At 47.6% G+C, this 14,235-nt stretch overlaps 1 protein-coding gene across 4 annotated transcripts in view; it reads left to right on the forward strand.

Moving 5' to 3' along the window:
* WHRN (whirlin) overlaps positions 1 to 14,235 on the forward strand; it is a 405,157-nt gene that overhangs the window by 360,491 nt on the left and 30,431 nt on the right. For all 4 annotated transcript variants that reach the window (XM_073590838.1, XM_073590834.1, XM_073590837.1 and 1 more), the window contains one exon: positions 3,304 to 3,467. In XM_073590838.1, coding sequence (XP_073446939.1) covers positions 3,304 to 3,467 — 164 coding nt within the window. The remainder of the gene's footprint in view (positions 1 to 3,303; positions 3,468 to 14,235) is intronic.

Here is a 14,235-nt window from a genome sequence, read left to right on the forward strand (position 1 = left end):
TTACAAGCCCTATCCGACAATACCGATTGTTCATCAGGGGGCTCTTTGTTCATCATTTTCGATGATTTGTTGTGTTTTATCTTTTCTCAGCTCACCCTCGGTGTGTTGAATTTTCTGAACACATTTTTTTTTTTGGGGGGGGGGGCAATAAAATAAAGGAAATGATGCAACTGCAACTTTTTGCAAATGTTCCCCTAGAGTAATATGAGATCCATTATCTATGCTGATGTCTCTCTATCTAGTATCAAACCATACAGAACTACGTGTATCCGAGTCTAACTTTGTTCCACTTTTTATTGCATATCTCTATACTTTAGTTAACGTTCATTTACACATTACAAAATCTGAATCTATTAACCTCCTCAGACCCAGGAGTCGTATAATAGAGTTCACGTTGTACAGTGTACACGAGGTCTAAGGATTTTAAACTGGTTGTAAATGTCTTATCATCATATTGGTGTGACTGGTACATAAAAAATCTACCGCCTCATCAATAAAGGAAAAGAGGGAAAATATTGCCCCCTTGTGGTTGCACTGAATATTTCCATGAAGATCACTATCTGCTGATCTAGAAAAATGACTATGAGGCCGGGGTCACACTGGCGAGGAATACGGGAGAGTGAGAGGCGCTAAAAGCACGCATTACACACGGACAAATGATTCTCTATGGGGTCCCTCGCACCAGGCGTATATTTCTCATCCGTATTCTACGCTCCGTGCCACTCGCAGCATGCTGCGATTGTCAGCGTACCACGGCGTAGTACACCAATGCAAGTCTATGGGTGTGCAAAAAATACGGATTACACACGGACCACACATGTGACTTGCGAGAAATACGCACCCGGTGTCTTTTAGCAAAGCCGGCAATTCAGTGCACTATACAGTAAATTCACACTGACAGGTTTAATAAAGAAAGAAAGAATAGATATGGACACATAGAATACATATATATATATATAAATATAAGAGAATTGGGATCCAGCAAAAAGATGAAAGTTCACCAGAATCATAAAATCTTCTTCTTTATCCATTAAATCATATAAAAAAACCGTGAAGAAGGCACATAGTGCTGAAACATGTAGTCCCTTGCTGGAATGTTACCAATTGTTTGGAGTTCCTCATTTTTTTTTTATATGATTTAATGGATAAATAAAGAAGAAGATTTTATAATTCTGGTGAACTTTCATCTTTTTGCTGGATCCCAATTCTCTTATATTTCTATTTGTTGGGACATACTCCCTGCCTGGATCCGTGCAGAATATAAGGTGAACACCGACTATTGCATTAAGAGGAACTCCTTTATGGTGAGCTGGCTATATGTTTTTTACATTGTTTGAATATATATATATATACACTCACTGGCCACTTTATTAGGTACACCTGTCCAACTGTGTGTTAAGACTTAATTTCTAATCAGCCAATCACATGGCGGCAACTCAGTGCATTTAGGCATGTAGACATGGTCAAGACAATCTCCTGCAGTTCAAACCGAGCATCAGTATGGGGAAGAAAGGTGATTTGAGTGCCTTTGAACGTGGCATGATTGTTGGTGCCAGAAGGGCTGGTCTGAGTATTTCAGAAACTGCTGATCTACTGGGATTTTCACGCACAACCATCTCTAGGGTTTACAGAGAATGGTCCGAAAAAGAAAAAAAATCCAGTGAGCGGCAGTTCTGTGGCCGGAAATGCCTTGTTGATGCCAGAGGTCAGAGGAGAATGGGCAGACTGGTTCGAGCTGATAGAAAGGCAACAGTGACTCAAATTGCCACCCGTTACAACCAAGGTAGGCAGAAGAGCATCTCTGAACGCACAGTGCGTCGAACTTTGAGGCAGATGGGCTACAGCAGCAGAAGACCACACTGGGTACCACTCCTCTCAGCTAAGAACAGGAAACTGAGGCTACAATTTGCACAAGCTCATCGAAATTGGACAGTAGAAGATTGGAAAAACGTTGCCTGGTCTGATGAGTCTCGATTTCTGCTGCGACATTCGGATGGTAGGGTCAGAATTTGGCGTAAACAACATGAAAGCATGGATCCATCCTGCCTTGTATCAACGGTTCAGGCTGGTGGTGGTGGTGTCATGGTGTGGGGAATTTTTTCTGGGCACTCTTTGGGCCCCTTGGTACCAATTGAGCATCGTTGCAACGCCACAGCCTACCTGAGTATTGTTGCTGACCATGTCCATCCCTTTATGACCACAATGTACCCAACATCTGATGGCTACTTTCAGCAGGATAATGCGCCATGTCATAAAGCTCGAATCATCTCAGATTGGTTTCTTGAACATGACAATGAGTTCACTGTACTCAAATGGCCTCCTCAGTCACCAGATCTCAATCCAATAGAGCATCTTTGGGATGTGGTGGAACGGGAGATTCGCATCAGGGATGAGCAGCCGACAAATCTGCGCCAACTGTGTGATGCCATCATGTCAATATGGTCCAAAATCTCTGAGGAATGCTTCCAGCACCTTGTTGAATCTCTGCCACGAAGAATTGAGGCAGTTCTGAAGGCAAAAGGGGGTCCAACCCGTTACTAGCATGGTGTACCTAATAAAGTGGCCAGTGAGTGTATATATATGTATTCTATGTGTCTGTATCTATTCTTTCATTTCTTTATTAAACCTGTCATAGGGCTCCATTATATGTCCATTTTGCAAGCCTGCGAGAAAATCTCACCATACGGATGGCATACGGATTACATACGGATGCTTACATGCGCAAAATACGCGACCACACCTTGATTACGGATGACATACGGAGCACTATTTAGGGGTCTGTCATCTGTATTACGCCTGTAAAATACGGAACGTATTTTGCGCAGGTTAGTGTGACTCCAGCCTCAGTCTATGCCTGATGAAGAGACCTGAGTAGTCTGGAAAGCTTGCAATGTGTTACCATCTTTTCAGTTAGCCATTAAAAGGTATCAACCACTGAGGACTCTGAATTCTGAATATTTTACTTGTCTGTTGTGAGTTTAGCGGCTGCAGCTGCTGAAATTGCAATTTAATCCGAAGACTTACTGTAATGTGCAGCTTAAATGGTTTTTTTTTTAAGTATGGAGGCAAAGGTTATACATGTGCAACTAATATTTATTCCAGGGCGCGGTGCTTAATCACAACAGCACTGAAAAGAGATGCTCTATTTACTAATAAATGTTACTTGCATCTAAACATAAATAAATACATCTATACACGGAGCTGTCTATTGTATACAGGCTGTTTCTATAACCTGTGCATCATGTTCATCTAGTTTTCTTTAACGGGATGCCTTTTGTGTGATTTTTTTTTCTTTTTCTTCAGCCGTCTTGCCTACATCGCCCCCGGCCTCGCTTTCCCAGCTTTCAGACAGCGGGCAAGCACTCAGCGAAGACAGTGGCGTGGACGCAGGCGAGGTCGGCGGGGGCAGCAAAGACAGCAGCCCTCAGCCTCAAAAATTCAAAGGCGCAGAGAACATGACAAAACCAGTAAGACGAAAAACAGAAATGATATTTATTACCAAATTCATTTTTATCCATCCTTTTCTTGTTGGTGCGCCAAAGATTTATTACTGATCAGATGAGTTCTCCAATAATGGGACGTTCGTGATTGACAAATTATATTTGGCTACGACTGAATCGATTCTCAGCTTGGATCATTTGGCTCTAATATCTGCAAAGTCCTAAATGTAAAATTAACAGTCGAATATTGTGCCCTCCATATGCATGCATGCGCTGTTCATGTGAGTGAGAATGCTTGGGTTAAGTTGACTTTTAAAATCACAAGCTGTATACATTTCTCAATAGATCTATTAGACCTGATGAGGTTGGTGTAGTTTCTTTGAAAGCCCTTGTCAAAATGGCTCTATAATAAACATTCTCAGCTAAAGACTAGGTCATATGACCGTTTTCTCTCCATTCAAGAAAAGCAGTCCGATTATACTAACCACAATCAGAGTATGATCCAATTTTCTCGGAGGTGGAGAGGTAAAAAAAAAGTTTAACCTCCTTCTCCACTATGTTAGTCTGTGAAAATCGGATCACAGTCGGATGACATCTGAATGCAGTCTAATTTTTTCCACGGCCCATAGACATGAGTGGGTGATTGCTATCTGATACTCAGAGGCAAATTGTGCATGTTGCGATTTGTTTCCTCAAACATGTGCACAACCACATAGAATAACGTGGGTACAAGTGATATCCGTCAAAACCACGAATAGCACTCATCCAATTTATATGGCCCAAAGAGTGAGAGAGATCCTGAGTCCATATTTATTCATTCTCTGCCCGCGGCTTGTACTGAGCAGTGTGAGATCTCAGCAGGAGGAGGCACTTAGGAACAGCCAGTCAGGTTCTGCAGACCGGGAGGGAAATTAAACTTTCTAAAAAGGATTAAAACAACTGTTACAATATGGATTTTTATAGTACCACAGCATTATCCTGTATAATATTTATTCAATAAATATTTATATTGGATCTGTCACCAGTTCTTACAATACAAACTACATATACTATTCAAAATAATCTCATACTTGATGTGACTGATGTACTTACTTTTACAATATGTCAGAATGGCAGTCAAATTCTGATGCATCCTATAAAGGGGGGCTTTATAAAAAAAAGATTATAAGGGTAGTATGACTGATTTTCAAAGTAAGTACACCAGCCTCAGCAGGTTTATGATTTAATTAATAAAGTATGCAATTTGTACTGTGAATTCTGGTGATAGATTTGCTCATAGTGGCAAGACTAATCTACAATAAGAGCAGACCCAGGCCCGGATTGCTAATCTGCCCAGCCGGGCAGAAGCCCGGTGGGCTGGTGGCTCTATAATACAAAGAGGGCTGCCGGCCCTTTAAAAAAGGGGTGGGGAACCTCCGGCCCGCAGGCAGGTCCCCCGAATACTCAGTGCTCCACTGGAAGCCGTATCCTGCCAGCTGCCGGCCGTTTCACCCCCAAGTTAAGGGCAGAACGCTGCCTGCACATGAATGATGATGTCATCGCGGTGGGCGGGGTTAGCGCCCAATGCTTCGATCATACGCACTGTGGCATCATTCACACGTGGGTCTTCAAATATCTCCCTTTAGGGGAGTTAGGGGCACGACAAAGTAAAGCAAAATTCACTGCTTGGGGTGAGGAATGTTATAGTTTGTGGGCTGGTGGGGTTTGTGTGGCAGGACTGCTTATGGGGGTACTGTGGCTTGTACTTTTATTGGTGCTAGTATGGGGCACAGTGGCTGGTACTGTTATGAGGTCACTGTAGCTGATAATATAGGGGTGCTGGCAATATAAGAGTAATGTTCTTGCACATTTTTGGTACTATTATGAGGCAACAGTGGCTGCCAGGTATGCAAGGGAATAAAGGCGGCAAAAAAAGATTCCTAGCTCACCAATAACTATAACTAGAGCACATAGGAGCCCAGAAACACTACTGTCCAAGTGCAATTAGGATTATGGTGAAGGAATAGTGGTCCAGCTCATGAGAAGTATGGCAATCCAGTGATTTATCCAAACATCCTTAACAGTGGCGCAGAAAACAAGACATATTGCCAACTCCACCAACGTGTGCTTAATGCGCTGTTGCACATAGAATAAGAACGAGCTGGTGCGCCATGAGTAAGGATGCGCTGGCACGGTGCGCAAGTGGAAAGACACAGGTATGTCACAGTCTGCAGCACAGCAGCCCGTCTCTGCCCTTCCACAGCCTGCAGCACAGCAGCCCCTATCTTTGTCCCTCTACAGTCTGCAGCACAGTAGCTCCTGTCTCTGTCCCTCTACAGTCTGCAGCACAGCAGCTCCTGTCTCTGTCCCTCCACAGCCTGCAGCACAGCAGCCCCTATCTTTGTCCCTCTACAGTCTGCAGCACAGCAGCTCCTGTCTCTGTCCCTCTACAGTCTGCAGCACAGCAGCTCCTGTCTCTGTCCCTCTACAGTCTGCAGCACAGCAGCTCCTGTCTCTGCCCTTCCACAGCCTGCAGCACAGCAGCCCCTATCTTTGTCCCTCTACAGTCTGCAGCACAGCAGCTCCTGTCTCTGTCCCTCTACAGTCTGCAGCACAGCAGCTCCTGTCTCTGTCCCTCCACAGTCTGCAGCACAGCAGCACCTGTCTCTGTCCCTCTACAGTCTGCAGCACAGCAGCCCGTCTCTGCCCTTCCACAGCCTGCAGCACAGCAGCTCCTGTCTCTGCCCTTCCACAGCCTGCAGCACAGCAGCCCCTATCTCTGTCCCTCCACAGTCTGCAGCACAGCAGCACCTGTCTCTGTCCCTCCACAGTCTGTAGCACAGCAGCCCGTCTCTGTCCCTCCACAGTCTGCAGCACAGAAGCTCCTGTCTCTGCCCCGCCACAGTCTGCATAACAGCAGCTCCTGTCTCTGCCTCTCCACAATCTGCAGCACAGCAGCCCCTGTCTCTGCCTCTCTACAGTATGCAGCACAGCAGCTCCTGTCTCTGCCCCGCCACAGTCTGCATAACAGCAGCTCCTGTCTCTGCCTCTCCACAATCTGCAGCACAGCAGCCCCTGTCTCTGCCTCTCTACAGTCTGCAGCACAGCAGATCCTGTCTCTCCCCCTCCACAGCCTACAGCACAGCATCCCCTGTCATCCATCACTCTCTCTAAGAAGCAGGCTCCCTGATCAGAGTGGATCCGCTGCGGGCATCCATAGATCTGAATAAAGTTTTTGCAGATGCATGGGCCGCTGATTCTGCCGTTTGATCTCAAGTGGATGTTACCACAGCGAACTTTGAGAAATGGTCAATCATTACAAGACAGTGGTCACATCACTGGTGCACCGGTCCGATGGTCAAGTAGTCAACGGTCAATAGTTCCAGGGGTGCTGATGTCACAATAGTCTGTGTCGGAGCTCTTTGTTCTGGAGATTTGGCCAATTCACACGTCTGGCAGAGTTTACAAGGGTTTACAAGCTTCCTCAGCTGCTGCTCTCAAACGAGGATGGTAGACAAAATGTTGTAGCAATTGGAAAGTTTTCTCGCACCAAAATGGGCTCCTCTCTCATGAGCTTCCGCGGCAATTTTGGACAGCACCATCTCGGGGATCACCACCTGCCAAGAGGCTCCTAATTCTTTCTGTAGCTGGACTTTACGGTACAATAGACAATTTCCCATTTGGAGTCGCTCCCACTGTCGAAGTATTTTCAGTGCTTCGGGGGTCAGAGTGTCTCTTTGGTCCTGCCTGGGCAATTGTTTCACCATCACCCATTGTCGGAACAGCGCAAGTTCACCGTCCTCCTGCTGTAGGCGGACCCACTCATCCCGGGACCTTCCCAACACTCCCTCGCGCAAGGAGGTCCGAATTTGGGCCAGCGTAGCTGCCACCGTCCCAGCAGTCTTTCGGAATCGGGGAACTTCCTCATCCTCTAGCATCCCATCAGGAATCTGTTCAGGTGTTCCATTCCTCACCCTGAACAAGGTGTCAGCATGGGTGTTTTCAACCCCTCTCCTGTATGCAATCTTATACCAGGACTTCGCCATCCGGGCTACCCAGCGTTGTTCGATGGCCCCTAACTTAGCGTTCTCCAGATGCGGCAACGGATTATTACCGGTGCGTACCAACACTTCCGACCCGGCCAGATATTCTGCGAACCTCTCCGTCATAGCCCACACCAACGCCAGCAATTCCAGCTTGAAGGAACTGTAGTTGTCCGGATTGCGTTTGGAATCGTGAAGGGACCGACTAGCTTAGGCGATCACCCTCTCTTTTCCGTCCTGCATCTGTGACAACACAGCCCCCAACCCGGGTAAGCTTCCGTCAGTGTGGAGAATGAACGGCACAGAAAAGTCTGCTTATGCCAGCACCAGTGCCTCGGTCAGCGCCGTTTTCAGGTCCCGGAAGGCTTTTTCTTGTTCCTCTTCCCAGCGGATGGGCCGACCATTTGCATTTGGGGGTACCCTTTTCAAGAGCTCTAGCAGGGGCTACGCCATACAGGCAAAGTTCTTCACAAACCTCCCGTAGTACCCCGTCAGTCCTAGGAACGCTCGAACGTCCTTCATGGTCTCAGGGGTGGGCCAGTCCTGGATCACCTTAATCTTTTCCCGGGACGGCTCCACTCCATCCACTGAGACGACATGACCCAGATACTCAATTTGAGTCCAGAAAAAGTAGCACTTCTTGGGTTTCACCTTCAGTCCGTACTTTTGCAGGCGACTCAACACTTGCTCTAGCCTCCGTAGATGATCTTCAAATGAGGGAGCATACACTATGATGTCATCCAAGTATATGAGCGTGGCGTCGAAGTTCAGGTCCCCCAAGCACCTTTCCAGCAAACATTGGAACGTACCCAGAGCGTTGACAAGGCCGAAGGGCATCCTGTTGAATTCGAAGAGTCCCATGGGTAAGATAAAAGCTGTCTTCGCCCGGTCCTTCTCCGACATGGGCACCTGCCAGTATCCACTAGCGAGATCCAACGTCGAGAAGAAGTTGACTTTTCCTAAAGCGGACAAGGACTCTTCGATCCGAGGTAGAGGGTATGAGTCCCGGATGGTGCAGGCATTAAGCTTGCGGTAGTCTAAGCAGAACCTCAATGTCCCATCCTTCTTTCGTACCAGCACGATGGGGGCTGCCCACGGACTTTGACTCTCCTTGATGACGCCTGCCTGTAGCATCTGATTGAGCATCTCTCGTACTTCCTGATATAACTGAGGAGGAATCTGCCGGTAACGCTCTCTGTTGGGTGCTGTCCTGTTGGTATTTCGTGGGTGATACCCGTAGTACAGCCAAAGTCAATCCTCATGACACGCAAACAGACCTGTACCGCCCCAACACTGTCTCCACTTGTTGAACTTGAGCAGGAGTGAGTTCGGACAAATCGGCATGCATCTGTTCTAACATGCTACACCCCTCGTGCATGTACTGGGGCTCTGACGTTGGAGACGTGGTGACTGTCACTGACAAAGAGTCTTCCCGTTTAACTGACAACTGTACGGCCTGGGGCAGAACGATTTCCTCGGGCATCCCCACTATCCGTGCTACTTCGCTCCTGGGTGGTAATACTACTTCCTGATCGTTCAGGTTAATGCAGCGTACTAGCATGGTCCCGTCTTGCACAGCCGCCAAAGTTCGGGTCACTAGCAGTCCGGCCAGCAGCGGTTCAGTCAAGGAGGGTTCTAGCTGTACTGCCAACCCCTCCAGTCGGACATGGGCTCGAACAGGCAGGGGTCAGTACAGTCTGTCCCGTTGGTAGGGTGAGTTTTTCAGAGTTCAGCACTGCCACCTTTCCTAATGCTTCTCCATGGCTGTATGACTCCTGGGCTTGAGTGGCACGAAGCAGTCGTTGAAATACTTGGCGCTGGGGGTATGGGTGCTCCACTGTTTCAGGGATAAGAGTGCAGGTTCATCCAGAAGCACTTTCCCGAACTCCTTCAGGACGTTTATCCCCAAAGTGAAGGTATGACTGGGGCCGGCTTCGCCCTGGGTCAACACTACACCCTTCCGTCCAAGGTCCTTGCCGCACAGAGAGACTTGCATCCACACTACCCCTGTGACCGGGATGGGCAGGTGATTTGCCACCGTCAACTTCACTACCGGGCCCCACTCGCGCTGTAGCATCTCTGAAAAATGTCGATGAAAGTAGGCTTCCGGCATCGTGGTCACCTGAGACCCCATATCCACCAGACAGCACACTGCTCGCCCGTCAAATTCAGCCCAGACTAGTGGGCACATGGACAATAGATTTGTGGGACTTTCACTACTCCTTCCTTTCTGGCTTCGGGCGGCGTGCCCCGGGCTTGGAGCCCTCTAGTTTAACGGCCGACGTGGGCAAGGTCCACCCCACCGTGGACATTCCTGAGCAAAGTGTCCTATCTCTCCACAGTTGAAGCAAGTGCCTGACCTCGGCCGTCAGGGTGTTCATCTCATTACTGGCGCTCGGACCAGTTTCCACTTTCTCCTTCATCTGGGCCAATTCTCCTTGGATATTCAGTTCTTTCCTCACCTCTTCAACCCAGGGGGGTTCAGTGACAGCATTCACTGTGGCTTCCCCACTTTGGACCTTCCCTACCGGGACCGTCACCCTCTGCTCTTGTTCATGTAAGCGGGTCTCACTTCCTATGTCAGCAAAAGTGATGCGGGGGTCCACCCGTACCCATTCCCTCAGGGTCTGTTTGGTCAGGACAATCGTAACCCAGTCACCAACAAATCACGTAGCACAATGTCGGTCGGCCCTATTCCCACTCCGTCCTTTCTGACAATAGCGGTATGCAATTCTTGTATGGCATTCATATACTGCGTCACTGTCTCCCCCTCCCTTTGCATATGGCTAAACAGGCGAGTCCTGAGCTCCCCTACGTCAGTGGGGTCCCTGTGAGTCGCTTCTAGAGTCTGCAATACTTTAGTCAACGTATCACAGTCCCGGGGAGCGCGCAGCATCACGGAGTCCATAGCTTCTCCGTCCAGGGCCATAATGGCCACCTCAGATTTTAGCACAGGAGTCATCGGGTGCATTCTCAACATACTCCTCATACGCTCGGTCGAGCTCCACAACATGGTGTTGGACCCCGTGAATTTGGGCAAATTGCTTAACATGACCCCCAAAAAGATACTGGTCCTGGGCCCGGCTGCCTGTTCTGCCGACTCCATGCTGCCAGACTGCATCCTGCCGACTATGCCAAAATGTAAAGGTTCATCGTATGCAGTGAACAACAGGAGACAAAAAAGGGGTTAACAAAGTTTACGTGACCAATTAACTGATATGTATACAAGGAAACCTTCCGCGCAGGGAGGTGTTGAGACAGACAGTGAAATATACAAAATAGCACAACAAAAGAGTAAAAGTGACTACCAGTCCATTATCTCCTCCATTAGAAAAGAAGCTTTCCCATGCTCTATCAGCCATCATTGCATTATATCTCTAACAAGAGAGGACGGTATGTAATAATAAACAGGGCTCTATATAATCCAATATGTAAGGGACGGTGCTGTACATAACAAGAGAGGGCACTATATAAGGGACAGCTTTATACAAAATACAGGAGACTATGTAATGTATATACATGTATGTTGTGTGGCTATATATATATATATGTGTGTGTCATGATCCAAGGTGGATCTGCCGACTCCATGCTGCCAGACTGCATCCTGCCGACTATGCCAAAATGTAAAGTTTCATCGTATGCAGTGAACAACAGGAGACAAAAAAGGGGTTAACAAAGTTTACGTGACCAATTAACTGATATGTATACAAGGAAACCTTCCGCGCAGGGAGGTGTTGAGACAGACAGTGAAATATACAAAATAGCACAACAAAAGAGTAAAAGTGAAGATAAAGACTTATCGATTGAAGATCTTATTGGAGAACGGTTGGAACTGTTCCTGACGGCGTCACAGTCCGTGAACAAAGTCTTTGGCTCAGTGATGTAAGAACGAGATGCACTGTCTCCTGACTGTGCCGAAGTATCCCGATCCATTGGTCTTGGGGTCGTTGTACTTGGAAAGGGGAACAGTCTGTAAAGGGCTAGCATCAGCGGCGGTAGCTGAGGAGAGGGAGTCAACCTTCATCCTGCTCTGAAATCGCCTTCCCGCCAAGTCTCCTGTCTTCCCATGCTCTGTTCCTTTTAAGTCCCCCATGCCCCCTTCACTCAGGTGCTCGAACTTCTCCCACCCAGTCAAGTCAGGCACGTCAGGCAAGTCATCCCCCTGCAACAGCGGTGACGGCCCTGATAATTCCGGCTCCAGAGCGTATTTCTGTCCGATGACGTTAGTCCTGTTCACCCCCTTACAAAGTGTCAACAGTCTCTGCTGAAACTAATTTGTTTGAGTTAGAAAACAGCACACCACCGCAGAGTTGTGGAAAAGTGTAACAGAGCAGACAGATCTGTGGCTATCACCACTGAACCTACAACCAGGCATGGTCGTGTGTGATAATGGCCGTAACCTGGTAGAGGCACTGAAGCTTGGCAAGCTTGATGTTCATGAAGGAGTCACAAAAACATATTCTTACTAATAATATATTCTATTTCTTGTTTAAATTGTTTTATTGAACATTTTCTAATACACACATTATGAAAGCTAGCTAACTATGTTCCTTCCTATTGTGAAATGACTCTTGTGGACAGCCCATACTACATGAAGTATACAGCTATCCTGCATAGATCATGGGATGTCGGACATCCATTCCTGGCTGCCTTATAGTTGCCATTTCGTCTAAGCATTCACACAATCTTTATTACAGCACACACGCACATACATTCTTATCTATCTAATAGGATGACGACAGATGTCCACACCTGCACTATGTACCTGCTGATCCTGAAATGACTCTTGTGGACGTCCCATACTACATGAAGTAAAGAGGTAGTCTGCATAGATCAAGGGATGTCAGACATCCGGCACCTCCCATCTTCTAACAGTGACGTCCTCTTCTTTGCTTCCCGTGGCGGCACCGGCGCAGGTGCACTGTTCTGTCCTGTTGAGGGCAGAGCAGAGTACTGCGGTGCACAGGCGACGGACCTTTCTGACCTTTCCCGAGATCTGCGCACTGCAGAACTCTGCTCTGCCCTCAACAGGGCAGAGCAGCGTGCCTGCGCAGGAGCCACGATGGGAAGCAAAGAAGAGGATGTCACCGTTAGAAGATGGGAGGCGCCGGACTGGACCACGACACCCATCGGACCAAAACCGGACCCGGACCGCCCCTGGGTGAGTATAAGCTAACTCGTTTTTCTTCTCTTTCAGGTTATATCGGGGGCTTATCTACAGCATTACAGAATGCTGTAGATATGCCCCTGATGGCGGTGCCAGCAGCTGATACTCGAAAAATGGGGTGACAGATTCCCTTTAAAGTATACACACACATTCATTCTTACCTATCTAATAGGATGGCGACAGCTGTCCAGACCTGCATCCCTCCACCAGAACCTCCACAGTACCGTATGTACTCGTGTATAAGCAGAGTTTTTCAGCACATTTTTTCGTGCTGAAAATGCCCCCCCCTCGGCTTATACATGAGTCATCTGTCCCAGGAGCCATGCATACCAGGATAGGGGATAATGAGCTATGCATACAAGGACAGGACAGGGGTGGCATGCATACAAAGACAGGATGGGGGGAGCCATGCATACCAGGACAGTGATGGGGAAGCCATGCATACAAAGACATGACGGGGGAGCCATGCATACCAGGACTGTGATGGGGAAGCCATGCATACAAAGACATGATGGGGGAGCCATGCATACCAGATCAGTGATGGGGAAGCCATGCATACAAAGACATGATGGGGGAGCCATGCATACCAGGACAGTGATGGGGAAGCCATGCATACAAAGACAGGATGGGGGAGCCATGCATACCAGGACAGTGATGGGGAAGCCATGCATACAAAGACATGACGGGGGAGCCATGCATACCAGGACAGCGATGGGGGAGCCCGTGCATACCAGGTCAGGGATGGGGGAGCCTGTATATACCAGGACAGAGATGAGGGGACAATGCATACCCGGCTTATACTGGAATTAATAAGTTTACCCAGTTTTCCGTGGCAAAATTAGGTGCCTCGTCTTATACTCGGGTCGGCTTATACTTGAGTATATACGGTAAACTGTTGGGGTGCAGCTGTGGAGACCCTATTTTCAGAGATGATGTCCTCCACCCAAGTCTCAAAAGGCTGAAAGGGTCTTCAGGAGAGGTGGGTAGTCGAGCGAGGCTATCAGACGGTCATCTCTGAAGCTGTAGTGTCATCCTTCCTATGGATAAAATCACAGGCGGATATACTATTGGTCCTCTTCTGTCTGTGTCAGCCAGTGATTCCAATGTATAACTCATTTCCTGCAATGAGAAACACAGCACATTAATAATTTTCAGGCAATCAAGATGAATACAATCAATCCTATCCCTACAACTATGGGCTCTAGCAAAGATAAGAGTATGTTGTTTAACCAAACTCCGATAAACTCCATCCAGGAGAAGTGATTTTTGTTGCAGCTCCTTTACCATATCCATGTTTCTCTCAATAGAATCATGTGCATCTTCAATCCAGAAGCACCTATTACAGCACAAGTTCCACCTTCAAATGCTAACAGGTAGTCAAAACCATTTCTGTCCTGACGGGCTACCTTCCTAATCTGAGCAACCCGCTCATTAAGAGCATGAATAGAACTTATGGTTTCATTAACTATTCATTGCATTATATTATTATATTTATTTGGCTTTTTACTAGTTCTACTCCCCAACCTGTCTGGGATATTTAGAGTCCTGATGGCGGTGCCGGCAGCTGATACCCGAAAAATGGGGTGACAGATTCCCTTTAAAGTAT

The sequence above is a fragment of the Dendrobates tinctorius genome, unplaced genomic scaffold, assembly GCF_039654945.1.
Source record: "Dendrobates tinctorius isolate UK_male_01 unplaced genomic scaffold, ASM3965494v1 ptg000120l, whole genome shotgun sequence".
Taxonomy (NCBI): Eukaryota; Metazoa; Chordata; class Amphibia; order Anura; family Dendrobatidae; genus Dendrobates; species Dendrobates tinctorius.